This window comes from Aotus nancymaae, unplaced genomic scaffold (assembly GCF_030222135.1).
Source record: "Aotus nancymaae isolate 86718 unplaced genomic scaffold, 86718_ANA_hifiasm-v0.15.2.pri h1tg000089l, whole genome shotgun sequence".
NCBI classification, from domain to species: Eukaryota; Metazoa; Chordata; class Mammalia; order Primates; family Aotidae; genus Aotus; species Aotus nancymaae.
In genome coordinates this window covers 24,450,558-24,477,438 of record NW_026988504.1, presented here as the reverse complement: position 1 = coordinate 24,477,438, position 26,881 = coordinate 24,450,558, and the positions used below count along the sequence as shown (strand labels likewise).

The 26,881-nt window shown below is 53.5% G+C and overlaps 1 protein-coding gene across 2 annotated transcripts; it reads left to right on the top strand.

Moving 5' to 3' along the window:
- The first annotated feature begins 1,318 nt into the window (after positions 1-1,318).
- LOC105711173 (signal transducer and activator of transcription 5A) lies at positions 1,319-26,418 on the top strand. 2 transcript variants are annotated; one of them, XM_064369569.1, is made up of 19 exons: positions 1,319-1,350; positions 2,165-2,302; positions 2,629-2,785; positions 4,770-4,859; positions 8,292-8,466; positions 14,058-14,188; positions 14,436-14,587; positions 15,041-15,196; positions 15,624-15,803; positions 18,627-18,714; positions 18,815-18,937; positions 19,576-19,668; positions 20,252-20,458; positions 21,374-21,468; positions 21,565-21,695; positions 22,437-22,592; positions 23,291-23,342; positions 23,650-23,760; positions 25,030-25,293. In XM_064369569.1, the coding sequence occupies exons 2-19, from the start codon at positions 2,175-2,177 to the stop codon at positions 25,190-25,192; spliced, it is 2,388 nt and encodes a 795-aa protein (XP_064225639.1). In that variant the 5' UTR covers positions 1,319-1,350; positions 2,165-2,174; the 3' UTR covers positions 25,193-25,293. The 2 variants fall into 2 exon arrangements, with proteins under 2 accessions (XP_064225639.1, XP_064225640.1); XM_064369570.1 differs by lacking the exons at positions 1,319-1,350; positions 23,291-23,342; positions 23,650-23,760 and having other exon boundaries at positions 1,553-2,302; positions 25,030-26,418.
- The last annotated feature ends 463 nt before the right edge of the window (positions 26,419-26,881 follow it).

The following is a 26,881-nucleotide window of genomic DNA, read 5'->3' as shown; positions in this document are numbered from 1 at the left end:
TAAGGGGCAAGAAGGGAGAGTGGGAATGGAGAGAAAAGGGCAGCTCCGGGAAGCAGCTGGGGAGGGAGGCAGAGGAGAATGCACCCCTCCCAGTACATGCGGTCTTGGCCCAGCTGGGCTGTGAGTGGACAGCTGGGCTGGCCCCTCCTCTGGTGCTGCCAACCCACTGCCAGGCAGAGAGGAGGCCCAGAGGAGAGGGAAGCTGGGCAAAGGGGATGGAAGGCGTCCAGCGCGACCTTACCAAACCCCTTGGGCCTCGTGAGAAGGGGCCTATTGGAGAGGGGGACCGAGGCTCTAGGCAGGATGTTCACTGCTGTGGCAAGGCCTATAGGCAGTTTTGAGGTTGGGAGGACTCAAGAGGGCCCCTCCCTGGACTTTTCTGAAAGTAGAACCAGCCTCGTAAGTGACCAGGCTGGGTGAACGGGGCGCTGGCTAGTGTGTGGATCACAGCCGGCTGGAGAGGCCAGGCGCCCACTGTGTGGCCCTGGGCAAGCCCATTCCCCTCTCTGGACTTCCATTTCTTACCTTCAAAATTGTGGAGCGGGGGAGGGTTGAAACACATGACTGCCAAGGTTCTTTCCTGTTTCTCCGTCAGGGTGAGTTTAGACGGTAGGAGTAAAAGATGAAGGAGGTGCCGCGGTAGAGGGGGTGATCTTGGCTTCTCTGGAATCCCCGGTCCTTCCCCTCCCTCCAGTTTAGTCTCTGAGGTCTTAAAACTTGTGGCCCCCAGGACACACACACACACACACACACACACACACACACACACTCCACACACATTTATTTTTTAATCTAGAGGCTCAAAAGGTGACACGCGCCCGAGCTGGAAGGCCTCGCCAGCTAGTCCACACTTCCCTCCTCCCTTTTTGCGGATGAGAAAACCGAGGCCCGGGTTTGGGATTTCCAGACCCCGGGATTTCCCGGCCCTCCCACCCCATTCTCCAGGCGGCTCTGACCCGCCGCGGCTCCGTGACGCTCCCTCGGAGCCGCAGCCGAGGGCCGGCTGGGACTCCCGGGGGACCCCGCCGTCGGGGCAGCCCCCACGCCGGCGCCGCCCCGCCTCGCCGCCCGCCGGGCTCGGCCGCCGCCGCTGCGCACTCGCCGGGGAGCCGGCGACCGAGGGCGGAGGCGGGGAGGGAGCGAGCCGGGCTGGGAGGGGTGCTGGCGCGGGCTCGCGCGCTGTGTATGGTCTATCGCAGGCAGCTGACCTTTGAGGAGGAAATCGCTGCTCTCTGCTCCTTCCTGTAGTAACAGCCGCCGCTGCCGCCGCCGCCCCCAGGTGCCCCGGCCCGAAGCTTGAGCCGCGGGGCGCAGAACTGGCCCGGCTGCCGGACGGCGCGGCCTCACCAGGTGGGTGGCCCGGTGGCGCGTCCGGGAGGCGCGCGGAGAGGGGACACTCGACTGCCGCCCCGGTACCCCCGGCACCCACGGTACCTGGGGCCCGACGGCCGAGCGCAGCGCGGGGATCAGTCCCCGACACCGCGAGGGAGTTGGCGCAGCGCAGACAAGGGACGACAGGGCGGCGGGGGACGTGGGGACAGGGGTTGAGGATGAAGGGCGGAGGCCAGGGAGGGCACCGTCCTGGCACGCCTCGGAGAAGGAGCGCAGTCGGGCCGGACCGGGGAGACGCCGGTGACCAGTTGGGGGAGCAGCCGAAGAGGTCCCCAGCCCTCTCTCCTAAACAGCCCCAGCCACGTGCCTGAAGAGCCCTAGCCGTCGAGTGGGAGCTGTCACGGTGCTAGCCTAACTTTGGGTTGGAATATCTTCCCTTTCCAGAAACTGGGCCTGAGATGGGGTGGGGGGATTCTTGCAGCCCTCTTCAGAGGGCCTGTGGGCCTCCGCGTCAAGTTTCTCTTTCAGTTTCTAGCCGTCCTCCCCCCACCCCCCACTGGGGAAGCTCTGGTGGGGCTAGGGTAGAGGAAGATGGGGAGGGCACCTGCCTCTGCAGCGCACCCTCCCCTCCCCTTCAGCGGGTTCCTTGTTGCAGGGGATGGGCGGCCTGCTCCTCCTCACCATCTCTGTTCCCGCACAGGAAAGCGTGTCTGTGGGAGGGGAGGGGCCTGGCCTGACCACAGTCCAGGGATAGGTAGGCATGGCAGGGTCGGGGCAGTCCCGGCCATTGGCTCTGCGGGGGTAGAGAGCTTCAGTGCTGGGTTCGCCCTAGGTGAACGGCCATGGCAGGGTGGATCCAGGCCCAGCAGCTGCAGGGTGATGCGCTGCGCCAGATGCAGGTGCTGTATGGCCAACACTTCCCCATCGAGGTCCGACACTACTTGGCCCAGTGGATTGAGAGCCAGCCATGGTAGGCCCGCCCCGCCTTGCCCCTCCTCAGAGGGTCCCTACAAGCCAGGCCCTTTGGCCTCTAGTTCTACTCATGGTGGTTTGGTGTGACTCTGGTCCTGCCTGTCGGTCTCTGTGCGGAAGGGGTAGTTTCCCTGGGAAAGGGCAAGCCTGGGAGGACAGAGAATGTTTCTAGCCTCAGATGCCTGTGGAACTGCCGGGAACAAGTCTTGTGGGCCCTGCAGTGCTCTCGGTCATGAGCCTGGGGTTTCCACCTTATTCTGGGTGCCTGACCTCCTTGCCCAGGATGGTGCCACAGTAGGTTTTTCCCTCCTGACCTGCCCCAAGGGATGCCATCGACTTGGACAATCCCCAGGACAGAGCCCAAGCCACCCAGCTCCTAGAGGGCCTGGTGCAGGAGCTGCAGAAGAAGGCGGAGCACCAGGTGGGGGAAGATGGGTTTTTACTGAAGATCAAGCTGGGGCACTACGCCACGCAGCTCCAGGTGGGTGTGAGCTCTGGGCCACCTATGGGGAGGCGGCATCATCTTGTTCCAGCATCAGAACCCCTGGGTTTTTTCCTGGCCTGGCCACTGACTCACCATGTGACCGCAAACTTATTGGCAGCTTTTCTTCATTTCCCCCACCCCCTCTTTCTAAATTAGACCTGTCGGATTTCTTTAGTGTATTGCAAAGCAAGGGTGGTACATGTCTGTTGCCAACAGAGGGAGATGGGTGAACTGTCCTTATGGAAGAAGCAGAAGGGATGGAGATAGACTGAGTCAGGATTCCTATGTTGGAGAAGGGAAGACCAGCCGACTATAGAAACGAGGCCACCAGACCTCCCTCTTGGGCTCTTTTAAAGGTGGGAAGGGAGCCGTCCCAGAGACAAGAGCTGGACACAAGGGCTTTGAATTGAGGGTTTAGGAATAAGATGTAGCTTCTTCTTTACTTGAGGGAGGGGGTGTGGAGGAAGAGAGGGAGTTTTTGTGGAAGTAGGAAAGGGGTGTGGGTAGTGATCGCAGTTAAGCGTTTATTGGAACTCACTTGTGTTTCCTAGAGAGCCCTTCAACACAGACAGCAGGATGCCAGGGAAATACAAGTCCATCCCAGAAGAGAGGGGAAACTGGAGAAGCCTGAGGGGAAGCAACATAGGAGTCCAGGGTCAGGCTGGTAGGAAGTACTTGACCTTGGCATCAGATGCCCTGAGTCTGGAGTCATCTGCTCTCTCACTTGGTTGCATCTGGACAAGTACCTAATCTCTCTGAGCATCAGTTTTCTCATCTGTGAAATGGGGATTATAGTTTCTGTGTATGTACAGAGTTTCCATGCTGTTAGTGCAGTGGTCTCCAACCACTTTTTGGCACCAGAGACTGGTTTTATGGAAGACAATTTTTCCACGGACTGGGGTTGGGCAGGGAGGTGGTTTTGGGATGATTCAAGGGCATTACACTTATTGGGCACTTTATTTCTATTATTATTACATTGTACCGTGTAATGAAATAGTTATACAACTCACCACAGTGTAAGATCAGTGGGAGCCCTGAGTTTGTTTTCCTGCACCTAGACAGTCCCATCTGGGGGTGATGGGAGTCAGTGACAGATCGTCAGATGTTAGATTCTCATAAGAAGCGCATAGCCGGGCCGGGCATGGTGGCTTACACCTATATAATCCCAGCACTTTGGGAGGCTGAGGCAGGAGGATCATGAGGTCAGGAGTTTGAGACCAGCCTGGCGGTGGTGAAACCCCATCTCTACTAAAAATATAAAAATAAGCCAGGCATGGTGGCGGGCACCTGTAATCCCTGCTACTTGGGAGGCTGAGGCAGGAGAATCACTTGAACCTGGGAAACGGAGGTTGCAGTGAGCTGAGACCACACCATTGCACTGCAGCCTGAGCGACAGAATGAGACTTTGTATTAAAAAAGAAAAAGAAGCCTATCACCTCGATGGCTTGCTTGCGCAGTTCACAATAGGGTTAGCGCTCCTATGGGAATCCAGGGCTACTGCTCATCTCACAGGCAGTGGAGTTCAGGCTGTAATGCCAGCAGTGGGGAGCCGCTGTGAATACAGATGACCCGTCACTCGCTTGCTCACCGACACTCACCAGTTCCTAACAGGCCACGGACCCGTACCAGTCCACGGCCCAGGGGTTGGGGACCTCTGTGTTAGAGTCAAAAGAGATGGTCGATTGAAAATGCTTCATTAGAAAACGAGTTTTCAAAGAAAAATAAAAAATAAAAAAATAAAAAAGTGCTTCATAAACTGTGGTTTTTAATTCGTTCCAAACCACATATGAAGATCTTGGAGGGGAAGATGAGGAACAGACAGACAGAGGTGTATAGTTCCCGAGGCTCCCTGGGAAAAGCTGAGGCAGAGGCTGAAGGAGAGGAAGGGCTGGGCATGGCACAGGGGTGGCGTGGCTGGAGCAGGGGGTGGCGTGGCTGTAGCAGAGGGTGGCTGTTGGAGGCTGCTGTTGGATTCTTTCAGAAAGCATATGACCGCTGCCCCATGGAGCTGGTCCGCTGCATCCGGCACATTCTGTACAATGAACAGAGGCTGGTCCGAGAAGCCAACAATGTGAGTGTCCCGTGGATGTGGGGAGAGGTGTTGGGAAGTCCTTTCATATGCCTTTCTCTCCAGACACAACTGTGTTTATGTAAAACACCAGCACGAGGAGAGTACCACAAAGATGAGGAACATGGGCAAATGTGAGAGGTGGCAGCATTGAATGGCGGGGTGGTGACCCCCTGGGTTCAGCCCCTGGCTCTGCCACTTACTAGCTGTGTGACTTGAGCAAGCTGCTTAACCTCTCTGAGGCTCTGTTCCTACTCTTGTAAAATGGAGATGGCTATCATACCTATCTGTGTCAGAAGAACTAACACAGGCAGGCTCAGAGAAGTGAGGCCCAGGGAGGGGCAGCAGGGCACGTCTTCCCAGTTCTGAAATCATAAAGGCATTGGATATCTACATGGACAGTGGCACAGTGCTCTACTATCTGCAATAGAGCAAAAACAACATGACATAACAGTTAGTTAGTTAGAAATCTTAGAACAGGCCGGGCGCCGTGGCTCATGCCTGTAATCCCAGCATTTTGGGAGGCCAAGGTGGGTGGATCACCTGAGGTCAGGAGTTCGTGATGAGCCTGGCCAACATAGTGAAACCCCGTCTCTACTAAAAATACAAAAATTAGCTGGGTGTGGTGGCAGGTGCCTATAATCCCAGCTACTTGGGTGGCTGCGGCAGGAGAATCATTTGAACCCGGGAGGCAGAGGCTGCAGTGAGGCAAGACCATGCCATGGCACTCCTTGTTGCCTGGGCAACAAGAATGAAACTCCGTCTCAAAAAAAAAAAAAGAAAGAAATCTTAGAACAGTGACCAGAGCGCAGGTCATATTATTTATTTATTTATGTATTTATGTATGTATTTATTTTTGAGACTGAGTCTCACACTATCATCCAGGCTGGAGTGCAGTGGCACAATCTCAGTTCACTGCAACCTCCACCTCCCGGGTTCAAAAGATTGTTGTGCCTCAGCCTCCCAAGTAGCTAGGATTACAGGCACCCGCAACCATGCCTGGCTAATTTTTTGTATTTTTAGTAGAGACGAGGTTTCACTATATAGGCCAGGCTGGTCTTGGACTCCTGATTTCAAGCAATCCGCCCGCCTCGGCCTCCCAAAGTTCTGAGATTACAGGCATGAGCCACCACACCTGGCCTATTATTTATTTATTGTTGTGGACACAGATTTCAGGATTTACTCAGTAAACATTTATTGAGGTCGTACTCTGTGTCTGATGCTGGGCTAGGATGAGAGAAACGCCGAATGGCCTGGTTCCTGCCTGGAAGGAACTCTGACAGTGATGGATTCTCTTTTTTTTTGTTTGTTTTTGAGACAGAGTCTCACTCTGTCGCCAGGCACCAGGATGGAGTGCAGTGGCACAATCTCGGCTCACTGCAACCTCCGCCTCCCGGGTTCAAGCAATTCTCCTGCCTCAGCCTCCCAGTAGCTGGGATTACAGGCGCACACCACCACACCCAGCTAATTTTTATATTTTTAGTAGAGATGGGGTTTCACCATATTGGCCAGGATGGTCTTGATCTCTTGACCTTGTGATCCACCCGCCTCGGCCTCCCAAAGTGCTGGGATTACAGGCTTGAGCCACCACACCCGGCGACAGTGATGGATTCTCTAGAGATGAACTGAGTGCTAAAGGAGCCTAGATGGGAAAAGTGCCCAACTCAGATTGGGGTGGGCTGGAGGGGAGTGTCCTGAAGACGGGGAGGTCTTAGCTACTGTGGAGAAAGGCAGGAGAGGAGGAGGGATGCATTTTCTAGTGAAAAGACAGCACATGCGAGAGCAGGAGGGTGTGAATCCTCTTAGCCTGTTGGAAGACTTGTAAGTGGTCAGTGTAACTGGGGAGAAGGAACCAAGTGGGGAGCTGTCATAGATAAAAATAGAGAGGACTGGGCACGGTGGCTTGCGCCTGTAATCCCAGCACTTTGGGAGGCCGAGACGGGCAGATCACCTGAGGTCGGAAGTTCAAGACCAGCCTGGACAACATGGTGAAACTCCATCTCTACTAAAAATATAAAAATTAGCCAGGCATGGTGGTGGGTGCCTATAATCCCAACTACTTGGGAAGCTGAGGCAGGAGCATCGCTTGAACCCAGGAGGGGGATGTGGCAGGGAGCCAAGATTGTGCCACTGCACTCCAGCCTGGGCAACAGAGTGAGACTCCCTCTCAAAAAAAAAAAAAAAAAGATAGAGAGGGGGTAGAAACCAGGTCACAAAGGGTCTTCTCACACAACCCCTGTGTCCCTGACTTGTTGCCATCACAGAGCTATCTGCAAACCTAAAAATGACTTCAGCCTCATTGACAAATCCACGTCCATGATGCTGGTGTTGTCAGAGTCTGGGAGCTCATTCCTTCCTCCAGCCATAAAGCTGTTCCTGAACACCACTGGCGTTTAGGCCTTGGGGATTCTGTAGTACACAGGAAAGCCAAGGTCCTAGCCCTTGAGAACCTCACATCCTTGTGCAAGGAGACAGACAGAAACATAACAAATAGAAGAACAAGACACTTTCAGATAGGAGCAGCACTACTGTGAACTGGCTCATCAGAGATGGCCGCTCTGCAAAGGTACCAATTAAAGTGCTTTGCCTCCGGAGGATCTGACGCCAGAATGTTCCAGATTGATGGAACAATAAGTGCAAGGGCCCCAGGGCAGGAACATGCCTGTGTGTTCAAGGAACAGAAACAGAAAGCACACATTGCCCCAGAGAGCTGGGGCGGGAGGTAGGCACGGCCCTGGCCAGCAGGCACCATGGGAAGGAGTTTGGATTTTATTTCGAGAACAATTTCACTGGAAAGGCTGTGAGGACTTGTGCTGAAGGAATGGCTGGATCCAGGGAGGCTTGTTGATGCCTCCCTGCTAACTTCATTTTGGGGTCTCCAGGATGCCTGTGAGAGGTTCAGGCTCTTCCCTCTTCCTTCAGTCACATGGGGGGCTTGAGTGAGATAATGTGTGTTCACACAGCCCTATTCCTCCCTATGTCCCTAGTATCTACTGCAGTCTGCAGCACTGAGTCAGTGAATAAATGTAGAGCGAGGGGTCATGATCATTAGTGGGAAACCCAGGTAACACCTGGGACATGCTGAGTTCTAGTCTCTGGGAGGGAAATTAGATGAACCCTGTTTGGATTACTCTAGTGGAGGCAGCTCTGACATAGACTTTTGTGCTTTGAAGGTGCCATTATCTGCAGACTTTTGTGCTTTGAAGGTGCCATTATCTGCCGTTATCTGCGAGGTCACCTGTTTCTCCTCTCTCTTTCCCTTTTCCACCCCAATTCTGGCAAATGACTCCTTCTGATGCACATGACCCTCCCTTCTTGCACTAGTTTCCCTTACCCTAGTGTGGGGTTTGGGGTTGTAGTATTGGTGTTTCCTAATGCCTGCGGTCCCCTCCCATCCTCTCGGCCCCGAGTTATTTCCACTCCATCCGTCTCCAGTGTAGTTCTCCGGCTGGGATCCTGGTTGACGCCATGTCCCAGAAACACCTGCAGATCAACCAGACATTTGAGGAGCTGCGACTGGTCACACAAGACACAGAGAATGAGCTGAAGAAGCTGCAGCAGACTCAGGAGTACTTCATCATCCAGTACCAGGAGAGCCTGAGGATCCAAGGTGAGGCGCGGTGGAGGCGCCATGTGCGTCCTGAGGGCAGGAGTGAGGAACAGTCTATGAACTCCTAGAGAGTAGGGCTGGGTCGGTGTCCATCTCCTCAGCACTTTGCCCAAAGTTGGTGGAAGCAATGGCTCCCAGTGATTGAGCCCCTGCCGTGGGTCAGACTCAGGGCTAAGCCCTTTGCACACATTATTTAATTCAACCCTCTCAACAAGCCTATGGAGTGAACAGTTGTGTTATCCCCCTTTTGCAGATGGTAAAAGTGAGGTTCAAAGAGAACAAGTAACTTTGCCTAGGTTGCCTGTAAGTTGCAGAACTGTATCTCAGCTAGAGATATATCATAACATTCCTGCAGTTTAGGCTGGGTGCGGTGGCTCACACCTGTAATCCCAGCACTTTGGGAGGCTAAGGCAAGCGGATCACTTGAGGTCAGGAGTTCAAGATTGGCCTGGCCAACATGATGAAACCCCATCTCTACTAAAAATACAAAAATTAGCCAGGTGTGGTGGTGGGTGCTTGTAATCCCAGATACTAGGGAGGCTGAGGCAGGAGAATTGCTTGAATCCAGGGGGCAGAGGTTGCAGTGATCCGAAATTGCGCCACTGCACTCCAGCCTAGGCGACAGAGCAAGTCTGTCTCAAAAAAAAAAAAAAATCCTGTCCTTTATTAACCAGTATTCTCTCCTTAATGGTACGTATTTAGTAAATATACACAAATGCGCAAATATGAGCAGTGTTCCCTAACCAGAAGGAGGGCTTGGATTGGAAAGTCTTCTGGTTGAACCAGGCTGGGGAGAGGTGGGACTTCCAGAGTGGGCCTTCGTGAGCCTCACAGATAGGACATGGGCCTGAGGGAATGGGTGACAGTAGAAAATTCTCCTATATCCTAGGTCTGTAGTTTGCCAATGGCTGGTAAAGATGTGGGGAAGTAAAAAACAAATTAGCTTGGAAGGAATTAACACCAGGTACAGTTTGAAGACTCATGGGACATGGCCCATCTATTAATATGTCCCATTCCAGACTGACCCCAGAAATGACCACCCCATCTTAGTGAGGGCTGTCAAACCGCTTTTTCCTTTACTCTTTTTAAATCTGGTTTCTTAAGGTGGAACCTTAGATCATTGATTTTAGACCTTTCTTCATTTCTTTCTTTTCTTTTTTCTTTTTTTTTTTTTTTGACAGTCTTGCTCTGTTGCCTAGGCTGGAGCACAGTGGCATGATCTTAGCTCACTGCAGCCTCTATCTCCCATGTTCAAGCAGTTCTTATGCCTCAGTCTCCCGAGTAGCTGGGACTATAGGTGCAGGCCACCACACCTGGCTAATCTTTGAATTTTTAGTAGAGACAGGGTTTCAGCATGTTGGTCAGGCTGGTCTTGAACTCCTGACCTCATGACCTGCCCGCCTTGGTCTCCCAAAGTGCTAGGATTTCAGGCGTGAGCCACAGCGCCCAGCCCTTTTTTCTTTTCTAATGTATATTCAAAGCTATAAATTTCCCTCTAGGCACTGCTTTAGCTACATCTCATAATTACAGATATGCTATATATTCACTATTCAATATGCTTTGAAATAGTTCTAATTTATCTTGTAATTAATTATTTTACCATACATGATTAAAAAGTGTGCTGTTTAATTTCCAACTGTTTTGTTTTGTTTTAAGTGAAAGCAAGTTTATTAGGAAACTAAAGGAATAAAGAATGGCTGCTCCATAGGCAGAGCAGCCTATTTGGTTTTTTTCTAGATGTCATATTGCTATTTACTATTTTTTTTAATTTTTATTTTACTTTAGGTTCTGGGGTACATGTGCAGGTCATGCAGGGCTGTTGCTTAGCTGCATACTATATCCGGCATTTCTCCCCATGTTATCCCTCCCCACCCTTCCCACTTCCCGTGCTATTGATTTCAGTGAAGGTTGTTAAATTCCACTGTGATCAGAGAGCATACTCTGTATGATTTCAGTTTTTTGTAAACTTACTGAGACTTATTTTATGGCCAGCATATGTACTATCTTGGTGAATGCATGTTGTACTTGAAAAAAATGCATGTTCTGTGGTTGTTTCATTTAAAAATAGCAAAAATAAATTCAATAACATTAACATAAATGGGGAAGTTTTAGAAAAAACAAATTCAACATCTGTATTTTCCAAAACAAAAGTTAGTGAGTAGAATGGCTTTGCTTTACATATTTGCAAATCTCTTTAATGTTAGGTTTACTATGAGCTGGATCTTGCAATCTCTTGCAATATCACACATCTTTAAAGCCTCTGGAAAATTCCACTGTGTACCTGCAATGATATTAAGAGTGAAAAAGGCAAATCAGGTCTTTTGAAGTTATGAAAATAGTTTTGACTTTGTGGGTCCCCTGTAAAGGACTCAGGAAAACCCCAGGGATCCTGGTCTATACTTTGAGAACCACGGATTTCTGTTGTTATTGAATTTTTTTTTTTTTTTTTGGCTAAGTATTTTATCAGTTGCTGAAAGAGAGGTACCAAAATCTCCTATTATGAGGCCAGGCACAGTGGCTCATGCCTGTAATCCCAGCACTTTGGGAGGCCGAAGCGGGCAGATCACCTGAGATGAGGAGTTCAAGACCAGCCTGGCCAACGTGGCAAAACCCCATCTCTACTAAAAATACAAAAATTAGCCAGGCACAGTGTGTGTGCCTATAATCCCAGAAGCTGAGGCAGAAGAATGGCTTGAACCTGAAAGCGGAGGTTGCAGTGAGCCTAGATCGCGCTACTGCACTCCAGCCTGGGCGACAGAGAGACTTCGTCTCAAAAAAAAAAAAATCTCCTATTATCATTGGGAAATTGTCTACCTCTCCAATTAATTTGGTAAATATTTTCTTTATGTATTTTGAAGCTTTGCTGTTAAATATGTACATATTTTAATTATCAATTTCTGATTGACACCATTATGAAATATCTTACTTAATATGTGATATTCTTTGTCTTGAAGTCCACTTTATCAGATATTAATATAACTACTCTAGCCTTCTTAGTTTATTTATTATTTATTTATTTATTCAGTTTTTTGAGACGAAGTTTTGCGCTTGTTGCCCAGGCTGGAGTGCAATGGTGCGATCTTGGCTCACTGCAACCTCTGCCTCCCAGGTTCAAGTGATTCCCCTGCCTCAGCCTCCCAAGTAGCTGGGATTACAGACATTCGCCACCATGCCTGGCTAATTTTGTTTTTTTAATAGAGACGGGGTTTCTCCATGTTGGTCAGGCTGGTCTAGAACGCCCACCTCAGCTTCCCAAAGTGCTGGGATTACAGGTGTGAGCCACTGTGCCTGGCCTTTTTTTTTTTTTTTTTTCAGATAGAATTTTGCTCTTGTTGCCCAGGCTGGAGTGCAATGGTGCAATCTTGGCTCACTGCAACCTCCACCTCCTGGGTTCGAGCGATTCTCCTGCCTCAGCTTCCATAGTAGCTAGGCTTACAGGCACCCACTACCATGCCCAGCTAATTTTTTGTATTTTTAGTAGAGATGGGGTTTCACCATGTTGGCTGAGCTGGTCTCAAACTCCTGACCTCAGGCAATCCACCCGCCTTGGCCTCCCAAAGTGCTGGGATTACAGGCGTGAGCCACTGCGCCTGGCCTATTTTATTTTCTTGAGACAGAGTCTTGCTCTGTTGCCTGGGCTGGAGTACAGTGGCATGATCTTGGCCTCTACCTCCCGGGTTAAAACAGTTCTCCTGCCTCAGTCTCCCAGACAGCTGGGACTACAGGTGCACACCACCATGCCTGGCTAATTTTTGTATTTTTAGTAGAGACAGGGTTTTGCCATGTTGGCCAGGTTGGTCTTGAACTCCTGACTTCAGGTGATCCACTTGCCTTGGCCTCCCAAAGTGCTGAGATTACAGGTGTGAGCCACTGTGCCCAGCCCCTTCTTATTTTATATGTTTCATAGAATATCTTTCTTTATGCTTTTTTAAAATTTAAAATGTAGACAGCATATAGTTGGGTCTTGCTTTGTATTTATTCTGATAGTCTTTGCTTTTAATTGAGATGTTTAGTCCATTAACAGTTAATGTAATTTTTAATATAATTTGTACTGGGGTTTACTATTTTAATATTTATGTTCTGTTATGTTCCTTTTTGGGTTTTGTTTCTGTGTTCCTTCTCTTTTGTCTTTGTGAAAATCATTTTAAAAATTTTTTAGAGTTCTATTTTAACTATTTAAGCTCTCTTCCTAACCCTGCACTGTCAGTGCTTTGTGTACACAGAGACCGGGACAATGCCTGAATATTGTAGGCATTATGTAAAGACTGGCAGGATAATTCTAAATTTGTATTTATTTATTTAATTGTTATTATTGCCCAGGCTAGAGTGCAGTAGCGTGATCTTAGCTTACTGTGACCTCCGCTTTTCAGGTTCAAATGATTCTCGTGCCTCAACCTCCTGAGTAGCTAGGACTACAGATGTGTACCACCACGCCCAGCTAATTTTTTTTTTTTTTTGGTAGCTTTAGTAGAGATGGGGTTTTGATCTGTTGGCCAAACTGGTCTCAACCTCGTGGCCTCAAGCAATCTGCCCACCTCAGCCTCCCAAGGTGCTAGGATTATAGGCGTGAGCCACTGCACCCAGCCAGTACTGGCAGGATAATTCTAAAAGAACTTCCCCTCATCTGAATCTATCCCAGACTGGCCCTAGAAAAAGGGAAGCTCCTTCTGAGAAAGGAAATGGGAGATTTCGGGCTGTTCTTCCTACCCAAGTCCTTAGATTGTTGACAGTGGTTCTGATCCCGCACTGGGTTTTCTGTTTCATGGGCACAGTGATGGATTCAGTTTGGATTCGGGTTGGGTTTGGATCCATCGTGCAATGTCTCCTCAGTCCCATTTGTCAAGTTCACTCAGCAGAAACACAGACTGTTGATCTGTTTGTGCCAGGGAAGGCTCAGCTGCCTCCAGTGGAGTAGGGAAATTGCTTCTCGCCTCCCTGGCCTCCTTCCCGAAAGCTGCTACAAATTTCCAGGAGAGCCCTAAGTGGGTCCCTTGCATAGGAAGGCTGGGCCCAGGTGTTGGGGTCACCACCACCCTCCCTGTGGCTGGGCAGGATTCCCGAGGTAGTGCAGATGCCTTGGATCCATCCGTGCCTGGATGGTCCTCTTCCTGCTGGATACCTGCAGTGGGACTGGAGCCATATTTCGGAGTTCTAGCTCTGGGCTGCTCCTGGCTGCCTAGAGTTGCCGTTGTCTGTCCCAGCTTGTGCATCCCATGGGGCAGGGCTGGGGTCAGGGTGACATGGACCCTCAGGGGGCCAGCCAGGAGCTGCTGCTGGGCCATGAGAAGAGGGCTGGCAGCCCTTTGGGGCAGGCAGGCAGGAGACAGGCAGGACTCCTCCCGAGCTGCCCCAGCACCCCATGTGCCCCCAGAGGGGACGCTCAGAGTCAGGAGGCCTGTGAGTAGGGCCCAGAGGTGCCTCCCGAGGCACACATCCGTCTTGGCGCCCCGAGCTGTTAGGAACACCGACTCGCCCTTGATGCAGCTTCTGAGCCTGGGAAGGTCTCGCTCCAGAACAAGCGAGTGGGCTCCTCTGGGCCTCCTGTTGGATTCTGGGAGGTGACGGTCATGGTGCCCTGTCCCCTCCTCTAGCTCAGTTTGCCACGCTGGGCCAGCTGAGCCCCCAGGAGCGTCTGAGCCGGGAGACAGCGCTCCAGCAGAAGCAGGTGTCCCTGGAGGCCTGGCTGCAGCGCGAGGCGCAGACGCTACAGCAGTACCGCCTGGTGAGTGGGGTCCTGGGCCTCTCTTGGGCATGGGTGCCACAAAGTCAGTCTCTGGGGACCCGAGGGAGGGCTGGGACCGGGATGAGAGCAGAACCTGGGAGGGCAGGAGGCCTTTTTACCTGGGGGCCATGCGAGGCAGAGCAGCTTGGGGAGAGAGAAGGGCCTGGGCCCTGCCCTGCCGTTTCCCAGCGAGGCCCTGCGGGGTTCTCTGGGAGTCCAGAAGGGGCTGTTCTCCTCCCTCCCTCAGGAGCTGGCCGAGAAGCACCAGAAGACCCTGCAGCTGCTGCGGAAGCAACAGACCATCATCCTGGATGACGAGCTGATCCAGTGGAAGCGGCGGCAGCAGCTGGCCGGCAATGGCGGGCCCCCCGAGGGCAGCCTGGACGTGCTACAGTCCTGGTAACGGTGTGGGGCAGCCAGCGGGCAGGGCAGGAGGGGCCGCGGGGACCCCGACTGCTTCTGCCTCCTGCGCTGGCTCCTGCAGCAGGCCCCCTCTGTCCTGGGACAGCTCTTGTTTCTGTAGGGGCCTGAGTCCTGATTCAGACTTTGGTCCGCCGTCCTGTGCCACCTCCCCCAGGAAGGGGGCTGCTGTCCTGGGGGTAGGACAGGGCTCGGGTGTGCGGAGTGATGTTCAGGCTGGTTGGGCCTAGTCAGGGTCCCCTCCTGTGAACGTCTCTAATTCTTTGAGGCAGGGAGCTCTGCTGTTCCTGTGGGTGGGAAGTGTGGGGAAAGCACAGAGCCTTCCTGGGCGAGACCTTCCCGGGGGAGGAGGAGCCGTGTCTTGGGGCTGGGCTCTGGCCTGGAGTCTGTGCAGAGAAGCCAGTGTCCTGTTGGCCTTGGGGCTCCGTGCAGGTGTGAGAAGTTGGCCGAGATCATCTGGCAGAACCGGCAGCAGATCCGCAGGGCTGAGCACCTCTGCCAGCAGCTGCCCATCCCCGGCCCAGTGGAGGAGATGCTGGCCGAGGTCAACGCCACCATCACGGACATCATCTCAGCCCTGGTGACCAGGTGACGGCTGCCTGTTGGCCATACCCGGGGCTTGGGGCAGCTCCCATGGGGTGGGCGTGTGGGGGGCCACAGGTGCTTTCCAGACCAGCAGCTTCACCTTCATCCTTGTCTCTCTTTGCCTCTCATCCCTCCCCACTCCGTCTCCAGTTACTGTGGCTGCTGGGTGCCGCCCTTGCCCAGTTTCTCTTGTAGACACTGCAAGGGATGTCCTTGGGTGGCATCCCATGCCAGCTACTGCATTCATCTCACTCCCCCTCTCCAGCCTCTCCCTGGACTCTCACGGCCTCCTTGGGAACAGAGGCTGTGCCGTGCTCTTCCTCACCTGCTGAGCCCCTCGGGAGGCAGCCCCATTCCCACCACAGAGGGACCGAGACCCCTTTCCCCGAGCCAGCCCCTCATCGTGCGTCCGTCCCTGTGTCCCCTGCAGCACATTCATCATTGAGAAGCAGCCCCCTCAGGTCCTGAAGACCCAGACCAAGTTTGCAGCCACTGTGCGCCTGTTGGTGGGCGGGAAGCTGAACGTGCACATGAACCCCCCCCAGGTGAAGGCGACCATCATCAGTGAGCAGCAGGCCAAGTCTCTGCTCAAGAACGAGAACACCCGCAAGTAATTGTGCCTCTCCCCTCCCCTGCCCAGGCTCAGGTGTGGGGAATGCGCACCTCCTCTCTCTGTCCTCTCATCCAGACATGTCTTGTTCCCTAGTTCACCATGTCGCCCAGGCTGGTCTCGAACTCCTGGACTCATGGAGTCTGCCCACCTCAGCACCCAAAGTGCTGAGATGACAGATATGATTCACCATGCCCAGCTGAATATCAGCTCTTTACCCTGGGGATGGTGTGGCTGCCAGAGAGGTGAGGCTCATTGCCCAGCATTGTGAAGGACCATCACACCACCTTCTCCTGAAAGTGTATCACTTTGCACCATTGTAAATTCAAACGATCATGTCAAACCATCATTAAGCCTAGGATAGATGGACACTGCCCTTCTTGCCTGTGTCTGGCACATAGTAGGTCAACAAGTATGGTGCTAGGCTAGATGCGGTAGCTCAGGCCTGTAATCCCAGCACATTGGGAGGCCAAGGCGGGAGGATCAATTGAGCCCAGAAGTTTGAGTTGGACAACATATGGAGACCCTCATCTCTACAAAAAAATTTAAAATTAGCTGGATGTGGTGGTGCACGCCTCTGCAGTCCCAGCTACTCAGGAGGCAGAGGTGGTAGGATGGCTTAAGCCTAGGAGTTGAGATGACAGTGAGGTATGATTCTGCCACGGCACTCTAGCCTGGGCAACAGAATGAGAACCTGTCTCCAAGAAGATCACACAAAGTACGGCGTTACTGCCGTGTTTAGAACCTGTGCTACGTACTGAGGATGCAACTGTGACCCCAACAGAACTGGGTTGTCTTCTCACCCAGCCCCTAGACCAGCAGAGCAGACAGAGGCTGTAGCCATGTGACAGGGGGACGTGTAGGGCACCAGGGGTCGTGGTGCAGGACTAACGAAATGAGAGTATTAGGCCCCCGGTGGAATTGGAGGTAGCTGGTGATAGGGAGGGAAGTCACAGAGAGGGAGGACTTTCAGGCAGAGCCCATGTGCCTTGTCCTGAGGAAAGAGGGCAGAGAAGTCGTGTGTGGCAGAAAATGGGGAGGCAGTGTCCAGTGTCAGGACAGGCCACCCACAGCGTATGCAGTGGGTGAATGAATGAGTGAATGAGTGATGTGGAAGATATGACCCCATCCCTTGTCATCCAATTAAAAATGTTTACTGAGGCCGGGTGCGGTGGCTCACACCTGTAATTCCAGCACTTTGGGAGGTGGAGGCGGGCCGATCACTTGAGGCCAGGAGTTCGAGACCAGCCTGGCCAACATGGCAAAACCCCATCTCTACTAAAAATACAAAAATTAGCCGGGCGTGGTGACACACACCTGTAGCTCTAGCTACTTGGATCTGTAGTCCCAACTACTCTGAGGCAAGAAAATCACTTGAACCCGGAAGACAGAGGTGGCAGTGAGCCGAGATTGTGCCACTGCACTCCAGCCTGAGCAACAGAGCAAGACTCTGTTTAAAAAAAAAAAAATGTTTACTGGGTGCCTACCATGTGATTGGGGTGAAGATGAAGACAAATGAGCGTCTCGCTGCCTTTGAGCTTGCATTGCAGCGCTTTAAAAGATCAGGCAGGGCTGCCAGGTGCGGTGGCTTGTGCCTGCAGTCCCAGCACTTTGGGGAGGCCGAGGAGAGCGGATCACCTGAGGGTGGGAATTTGAGACTAGCCTAACAACAGGGCAAAACCCGTCTCTACTAAAAATACCAAATTACCTGGGTGTGGTGGCGCACACCTGTAATCCCAGCTACTTGGGAGGCTGAGGTAGGAGAATTGCTTGAACCTGGGACACAGAGGTTGTAGTGAGCCAAGACTGCACCACTCACTCCAGCCTGACAAGAGCAAAACTCGGTCTCAAAAAAAAAAAAAAAAGATCAGGCAGGGCCAACCAGCAATAGACGCTGGAAAGGAAGTTAAGACAGCGATCTAGACTGGGCGTGGTCGCTCACGCCTGTAATTCCGGCACTTCAGGAGGCCGAGGCAGGAGGATCATTTGAGGTCAGAAATTTGGAACTAGCCTGGCCAACATGGCAAAACCCCATCTCTACTAAAAATACAAACATTAGCCAGATGTGGTGGCGCATACCTGTAGTCCCAGCTACTTGGGAGGCTGAGGCAGGTGAGTCACTTGAACCTGGGAGGTGGAGGTTGTGGTGAGCCGAGATGGTACCATTCCACTCCAGCCTGGGCAACAAGAGTAAAGCTCTGTTTCAAAAAAAACAAAAAAGCCATCCGCTAGCGTCAGAGATGTGTTCAAGGCAGGGATGAGGGAAGGCCAGCCTGGTAAGCTTCACCAGATAAGTGGTCCAGGAAGGTCTTTCTGGGGAGCTATCTGAGCTGAGACTTGAAGAAGACTAAAAGTGTCTGGGGCGACAGGAGGAGCAAGTGCCAATGTCCGAGCCTGGCATGTTCGGCAGACAGCCAGGCCCAGCGGGGCTTGCGTGTCCTGAGTGACGGGAGAGGAGTTTGCTGAGGCCAGGCGGGTGGGTGGGTGTTGACCACCTTACAGGCTGTGCTTGTGTTTTTTACTTTAAGTGCCCTAGAAGCTACTGGAAGTCCCCGAAGCCCCTCACATCAATCTTGGTGCCTGAGGAATTTCAAACTAATGATAGGTCCAGACCTCACCATGGGAGGCCTTGCCTTGGGGCGCTGGGTACCAGGTTGATGGAAAAGTCAGTCACCCAGAAAGACACTGAGAAACACTCTTGGGGATGGGGACAGGGGCTGCTGGCAGGGCTGACCTGAGTGAAGGCCCCCGCCCAAGGCGTGGACAGGACCATGCTCCTGGCCTGGGGCCTGTGTGGAGCTGGGACTCCCCTCTCCTTTGCAGCGAGTGCAGTGGTGAGATCCTGAACAACTGCTGCGTGATGGAGTACCACCAAGCCACCGGCACCCTCAGTGCCCACTTCAGGAACATGGTGAGGATGGGGCCCACTTTCGGAGGGCAAGTCTGCCCAGAGCCCAGTCCTTGTAAGCAGCCACCATCTCCCTGTTCCCCTCTCACCTCCTGCCCTGCAGTCACTGAAGAGGATCAAGCGTGCTGACCGGCGGGGTGCAGAGTCCGTGACGGAGGAGAAGTTCACGGTCCTGTTTGAGTCTCAATTCAGTGTTGGCAGCAATGAGCTTGTGTTCCAGGTGAAGGTGAGGCCCCAGCCTTCCTGCCCTCACTGCTCCAGCTCACCCAAGACGGGAGGGGCCTGCCTGGGGCTTCCTGGCAGCAATGCTATTGGACAGCCTGCTTTGACTCTGTGGGTACCTGCTTGCTAGGTTATGATCTGAGACTAACTCAGATAATTTGGGCAATGGGCTAAGAAGAAATCCGTTGCAGTTTCTGTTTGTTTGCTTGTGCTTAGATTTGTTGGGAGGGGCTTGTGTTTGGAATGGTGGGTGAGGAAAGTGGGTTGGGACCCGGTGTAGTGGCTCTCACCTGTAATTCCAGCACTTTGGGAGGCAGAAGAGGGAGGATTGCTTGAGTCCAGGAGTTTAAGACTATCCTGGGCAGCACAGTGAGAACCTATATCTACAAAAAAAAAAAAAAAAAAAAACGCTGGGCACGGTGGCATGCACCTGTAGTCTCAGGCATTCTGGAGGCTGAGGCAGGAGGATCACTTGAGCCCAGGAGGCCAAGGCTGCAGTGAGCTGTGATTGCACCAATAACCTCCAGTCTGGGTGACATGAGACCCTGTTTTGAAAAAAATAAAGTGGACTGGGCACATTGCCTACGCAGAGGGCATATGGTGGTCAGCCCCCATCAACTCAGGTTCCTTTGACTCCTGTAGACTCTGTCCCTACCTGTGGTTGTCATCGTCCACGGCAGCCAGGACCACAATGCCACAGCCACCGTGCTGTGGGACAACGCTTTTGCTGAGCCGGTGAGTCCCCATGGGAGCCCCACCCCGGCCCTCCAGGCCCTAGGACTCACCTGGGGTCAGACCCCCACCTTGGGCCCCTGCTAAGCGGTCCTTCCTCACCCTAGGGCCAGCCCAGAGGTGAGGAGAGGCTGGAAGGGCTGGGGTGCAGGGCACCTGCCTTCCGCCATGGCCTTGGTGCTCTGTGTGGGTTCCAGGTTCCTGGACTGGGGTCTGGGAGGTCTGTGACCTTGGTCTTTGGATCCTGGTCTGGGATCCTCCTTTGGCAGATGGCTTGGGTCCCTGCTGTCTGTCCTCTGACCCCTAGTCTACATCTCTGTCCCTTTGTGCCACCACCCCTGCCACCCTTTTCTTGCCCGTGTGTTTGTGTCACCTTTCTGGATCTGTCTCAGTCTCCTCTGTCTCTCGTGTGTGTGTGTGTGTGTGTGTGTGTCTCGTGTGTGTGTGTCTCATGTGTGTGTCTCTGTGTGTGTGTGTCGTGTGTCTCGTGTGTGTGTCTCGTGTGTGTCTCTGTGTGTCTTGTGTGTGTATATACATTTCCAGCACCCTCTATCTACCTTTTCTCCCCCTCTCCTCTCCCCCGCAGGGTAGGGTGCCATTTGCCGTGCCTGACAAAGTGCTGTGGCCGCAGCTGTGTGAGGCGCTCAACATGAAATTCAAGGCCGAAGTGCAGAGCAACCGGGGCCTGACCAAGGAGAACCTCGTGTTCCTGGCGCAGAAACTGTTCAACAACAGCAGCAGCCACCTGGAGGATTACAGCGGCCTGTCCGTGTCCTGGTCCCAGTTCAACAGGGTGAGGGGCCCGGCCACCAGCCACCCGCCAGGGCCCACCAGGGCCTGTCGCTCCTCCTCCTCACAGACAGGTTGCTGCCTGGGGCTAGCACCCCCTCTCCACCCCCAACCACCCTCTCCTACCACCAGGAGAGAAAGGGGGCCCCAGCCCCAAGAGATGCAGACTGGGGCTGCAGGAATTGTACTCAGCGGTGAAGCCAGAGCCGGATGATGGAGGGCCCCAGGGCTGGCAGTCAGGATCGCTGGGTTCTGGGCCTGGATGTGTTTGCTGATTTTCTTTTTAATTTTTTTGAGACACAATCTCACTCTGTCACTCAGGCTGGAGTGCAGTGGTATGATTTTGGCTCACTGCAATCTCTGCCTCCGGGTTCAAGCAATTCTCCTGGGATTATAGGTGTCCACCACCTAGCCCAGCTAATTTTTGTATTTTTAGTAGAGATGGGGTTTCACCATGTTGGTCAGGATGGTCTCGAACTCCTGACCTCAGGTGATCCACCCGCCTAGGCCTCCCAAAGTGCTGGAATTACAGGCATGAACCACCACGCGCATGGCACTGGCTCTCCTGCCTCTTTCCTTGCTAATTTTTGAAGACCTATCTATTCTCTGTGCCTCAGTCTTCCCATGTACAAAATGAAGGGATGACTTTGGAGGCCGCATCCAGCCTGGATTATTCTCTATACCTCTTACTCCCAACCATGGGCTAGTCTTAGACCCCTGTGTCTTAGAAGTGAGTTTCCTCTCTGGGTTCCTAGGGTGCAAGATGGGGACCGTGTCACTTTATGGTCTGCTGGAGTGTGGCGGCCAGCAGGGTTGAGGAACTGGGAGAAGGCTGAGTGGGGGCAGGAGGGCACTGACTTTCCTGGGCCACCTGTGACCTGGGGCACCAGCCCTGACTCGGGGCTTCCTGGGTCCTCAGGAGAACTTGCCGGGCTGGAACTACACCTTCTGGCAGTGGTTTGATGGGGTGATGGAGGTGTTGAAGAAGCACCACAGGCCCCACTGGAATGACGGGTAAGGAACGGGGGCCGCAGGGTCAGGGGCCAGCTGTGGGCACAGGATGACCATGTCTGTGGCCCAGTGGTGATGCTCAATGCTCCATGCACCCAGGGCCATCCTAGGTTTTGTGAATAAGCAACAGGCCCATGATCTGCTCATCAACAAGCCCGACGGGACCTTCTTGTTGCGCTTTAGTGACTCAGAAATTGGGGGCATCACCATCGCCTGGAAGTTTGACTCCCGTGAGTGCCCGTTTTGCCCACATTTCAACCTCAAGGCCCGGTCTCCCATTCCCTTCCCCCCGCACCTCCATCGGGCCTCTGTCCTTAGAAGGTACCCACTGGGGGCCAGGCGCGGTGGCTCACACCTGTAATCCCAGCACTTTGGGAGGCCGAGGTGGGTGGATCACAAGGTCAGGAGTTCGAGAGCAGCCTGGCCAAGATGGTGAAACCCCGTCTCTACTAAAAATACAAAAACAATTAGCCAGGCATGATAGTGGGCACCTGTAATCCCAGCTACTCGGGAGGCTGAGGCAGAAAATTGCTTGAACCTGGGAGGCAGAGGTTGCAGTGAGTTGAGATTGCGCCACTGCACTCCAGCCTGGGCGACAAAGCGAAACTCTGTCTCAAAAAAGAAAAAAGAAGGTACCCACTGGGAAGCTTAGTTGGAGACCGCTGTGGCTTGGAAATGTATTCCCTTTCTATCATTTTCCATTTTGGAGAACCTAAAGTCAGCAGCCCCACAGACTCCAGGACCGCTGGACGAGTCCTCCTGCAGTTTCCCGCTCGCCTCTCTCTGCCAGGACCTAGGCTTGTTGGTGTCTACTCACCTGGTTTGCTGAGTAGAATATCTCGAATCGGTGCTTGCAGCACCAGCCAGTATATAAAAGTCCAGATTTCTCTTGCAAGCCTGCCTTAAAGCCCCACAAACTTGGTCCTCCTCCTGCTACGTGGATTATGGAAATGAGGTTATTCTTTTCACAGCGGAACGTAACCTGTGGAACCTGAAGCCGTTCACCACGAGGGATTTCTCCATCAGGTCCCTGGCTGACCGGCTGGGGGACCTGAACTATCTCATCTACGTGTTTCCTGACCGCCCCAAGGATGAGGTCTTCTCCAAGTACTATACTCCTGTGCTGGGTGGGTGCTGCCGCCTGACTCCCCCGACCTGGGGCTCTTCTCCAGCCCATAGGCTGCGCCATGGGGACTCCCCAGGAGGAGCCCAGGGGCCATGTCCCCTGTGGGTTTTGGCCCCAGGGGTGGTGGAGAGGATTTCAGGGCTCACAGCTGAAGAGAGGGAACGAGAAACCCATCCCAGCTCTCCTCTCTGCAAAGTGAAAGCTGCCTGGATTCTCACTTCTGCACCGTCAGAGGAAGGGCTGCCAGTGCCGTTGGGTGTGGCCGGGATCATTCGAGCTCACAGCTAGCGCTCTGCTCCCCACCTCACCAGCTGCCCTCTCCACACCCTGCTCACAAACCTTCCCCCAAGTGGAGTGTCGGCAGCAAAAGGGAGAAGTCTCTTTTCTTCCAGCTGCTGCCCCAAATCCATTGGTTGGGTTTGCTTGTTGATTCTTTCTTTGGCAGGGGTGGGGGCAGAGAGAGGGAAAGCAAATGGCCAGGAAGGGAACCAGGAGAAGGGATGGGATTCAAGCCAGGGGTCTCAGGGACCCTCATGCGGGATTCGTCACCTGGTGTTTATTGAGGGTCCATGGGAAATCTCATCCCAGCTGAGACCACAAGGTGGTGTGGGCAGGAGACAGACTGCATGGGTTGTGGGCTTCCACCCCACTTGGGAGTCCCCAGAGACTTAGGTTCTCACCACCTTCTCCCCTTGGCAGCTAAAGCCGTTGACGGATACGTGAAGCCACAGATCAAGCAAGTGGTCCCTGAGTAAGTGTCCAGGTGGCTCCGGCTCTCCTTCTGCCTCTTTCCTCCTCCCCCAGACCCTGCCTCCCGTCCTGATCCTGGGCCCAGCTCTCCGATCCCCCAGGAAACCTGACTCAGCCCTGGGGAGGGACCTGGGCTTGGTCACGCTGTGCCAGTACCCGAGGCCCCACTCCTGCAGCTGGAGCCCCAGGGCCGGTGGGCACTTTGTCCTTCTATACCCCAAGAAAGACCAAGATGCCCCTTGGTCCCCTCTCCAGGTCAGCTGCCCCAGCCTCCCTGGTGGCTGAGCTCTGTGCTCTTCCTTCTGCAGGTTTGTGAACGTATCTGCAGATGCCGGTGGGGGCAGCAGCGCCACGTACATGGACCAGGCCCCCTCCCCAGCCGTGTGCCCCCAGGCTCACTATAACATGTACCCACAGAAGTAGGTGGCTTTCTTGTGGGGGTTGGCAGGCTAGGAACTGGGGACTTGGCCCCAGGCTAGACCCCTGGAGGGCTAGCGGGCAAAGGAATCCAGAGCTCTAGTTAGGCCCAGGTCCAGGAGGAGTGAGATCAGCCAGGAAAACAGAGCATTTAGAAGCTAGAAATAGAAGGAGCCAGTCCTCACTCTGGTACTAATTCTGTGACTTCGGGAAAATGATTGAGCCTCTCTGATGCTCAAGTTTCCTTATGTGTGAAATGGAGGCAAGAATGCCTGCCTCATGAGAACGGGATGAGCGTTAAATGAGATGGTGTGGGTGAAGCATTTCCACAGGGAGGGCCTTGGAAGGGCTTGATACAGGTAGCTATGAATGGGGTAGTGGTTCTTGTTGTTGAGGTGGTTGTTCTTAAGAGTCTGGCGGGAACAACGTAGAGAATTAATTTCCTCCCTCACTGTGGATGACCAGCCTGGATGTCTGGGAGGTACCACCTTCCAGTGGGACCCCTGAAGATCCCAGGTTCAAATCCTGACTCCACCACCTCCCAGCCAGGTGGCCCAGAGCAAGTTTCCTGACATGGCCTTGGTTTCCTTATCTATAAAATGGGGTCAATACCCACTCTCCAGGTGGCTGTAAAAATTGGAGTCATGTGCTTAAAAGGCTCAGCCATTGGCCAGGCACAGTGGCGCACACCTGTAATCCCAGTACTTTGGGAGGCCAAGGCGGGCGGACCACAAGGTCAAAAGATCGAGACCATCCTGGCCAACATGGTGAAACCCCGTCTCTACTAAAAATACAAAAATTAGCCAGGTGTGGTAGCATGCGCCTGTAATCCCAGCTACTCAGGAGGCTGAGGCAGGAGAATTGCTTGAACCCGGGAGGCGGAGGTTGCAGTGAGCCTAGATCGAACCACTGCATGCTCCAGCCTGGTGACAGAGCTAGACTCTGTCTGAAAAAAAAGCTCAGCCATTGTAGGTGCTCAGTGGATGGGGCCCACTGCATCAGCCACCTGGTTTTACAGATGAGGACAAGGAGAGGGGAAATGAATTCCCTAAGATGATTCCATGAGTTAGCAAGAGATGTGAGTCGAGTGGGGATCTGAAGAAGCCAGGGGGCTGACTGCTACCCAGCTTGGGGTGGGGCGGGGGCATCCACCCAGAACTGGTCCTGTTTTCATGAGGCAGGTTTGAGTGGCAAGCAGGCTGGAGGCTGTCCCCAGGGCGCTGGAGGCTCTGGGGCACACCAGCTCCCTGACATCCCCCTCTCTTTACTAGCCCTGACCCTGTCCTCGACCAGGATGGAGAATTCGACCTGGATGAGACCATGGATGTGGCCAGGCACGTGGAGGAACTCTTACGCCGACCGATGGACAGTCTTGACCCCCGCCTCTCACCCCCTGCTGGTCTTTTCACCTCTGCCAGAGGCTCCCTCTCATGAATGTTTGAATCCCAGGCTTCTCTTTGGAAACAATATTCAATGGGAAGCATTCGTATACATTGTGAGTTTATATGGCTGTGCATACTGACACCTCTGCAGGCATGTGTGTGCGTGTGTGTGTCCTGGTGCATGAGCTACGCCTGCCTCCCCTTTGCAGCCCTGGGATGTGGCTGCAGCAGCGGTGGCCTCCTTTCAGATCATGGCATCCAAGAGCCCGCTGGGCCTGTCTCCGCCGTGGTAGAGACCAAGCCTCTGTCACTGCAGGCACTCAATGCAGGCAAACCTAGTCCTCCTGTGCCCTTCATCTGCTCAGCAGGTATTTGAATGAGATGATTCAGATGGGGAGAGGAGACGGGTAACGTCTCTAAGCTGAAGTTTCACTCTGGAGTGAGAAGCTTTGCCCTCTTGTGTGTGTGTGTGTGTGTGTGTGTTTATGTAAATGCATCTGTCCTCATATGTGGATGTAACTGATTCATCTCTCAGGAGGGAGGCTGGGTTCATTTTCGAGTAATATTTTATACTTTAGTGAATGTGGACTTCAGACTCTCTGTGTGAACCCTCTGAGTGCTCTTCTGGGCCCTGGCCATGTCCTTAGCACAGAGGAGCCGCCCAGTTTGAGTGAGGGCTTCCGAGCTGCTCTGAATTAGTCCTTGCTTGGCTGCTTGTTCTTGGGTTTTATTCAAGTCTATGATGCTGTTGCCCACGTTCCGCGGGATCTGCACCCTCTCCCCTGCGTCGGGCCCCAGCTTCTTTCCTTGCCTGTTTGTAACCTTGTCTACGAAGAGGAAGAAAAGACTGGGTCTAGGATATGGTGGGTGGACAGGAGCCCTGGCACTTTGCAGGGTTGGTCCTCTTGCCTCCCGGGGGGAAAAAAAACTGCCATGAAAGACAAGCTGCGAATCAGCCACGTGCCGCGTGCCTGTGGAATCTGGAGTGAGGGGTAAAAGCTGATCTGGTTTGACTCCGCTGGGAGGTGGGGCCTAGGGCAGGCCTTGCGCTGTTGCGTAACTGGCTGCGATCTGCGAAGGCCTTGCTCCCAACCCACGATCCTCCCTCTGAGGCTGCTGGACTCGCTGTCGGGGCAGCTGGCCATGGAAGATTGGGAGCCCAAGCCTGTAACATCTCTGAAGGGAGGTGGGGATGAGAAGAGGGATTCTTTTGTACTTTGTACAGACACCACACATTTGTGTAAACAGTGTTTTGGAATAAAATATTTTTTTCATACATTTGCTGCTATGGCTCCTGGTTGGGGCGCTGTGGCCTCCCTGGAGCTGGGTGGTTTTTGTTCCTTCCCCCCTGCATCCGTAATGCTGTCATGTTTAGTCTTAGATTTTAACTCTGCCCGCTTTTCTGTGGTTTTCAGGGTGCTGGCCACCACCTGGAATACTGTCAGTGTTTCTCAAAAGGCTAAGGAGCCAGGTTAGGGGGCACACATTCCATAGAAAGCAGGAGACTCGAGGTTTGGGGAAAAGATGGGGATGGGCGCGGGTGGGCAGCTCTCTGACCCGGGCCTCTCTTTAGCTGCTGCTGCTCCCAGCAGCCTCGAAGCTGGCGGCGGAGGGCCTGGCGCCGAGATGCTTCTCAACCCTCGGGCCCAGGGGCAGCCCTAGAGCCGCAGCAACCGTCCCATCCTCCTCCTTCCCGGAGGCCAGCAGGTGGCACCAAGCGGCTGCCGGCGACTGTGTGAGG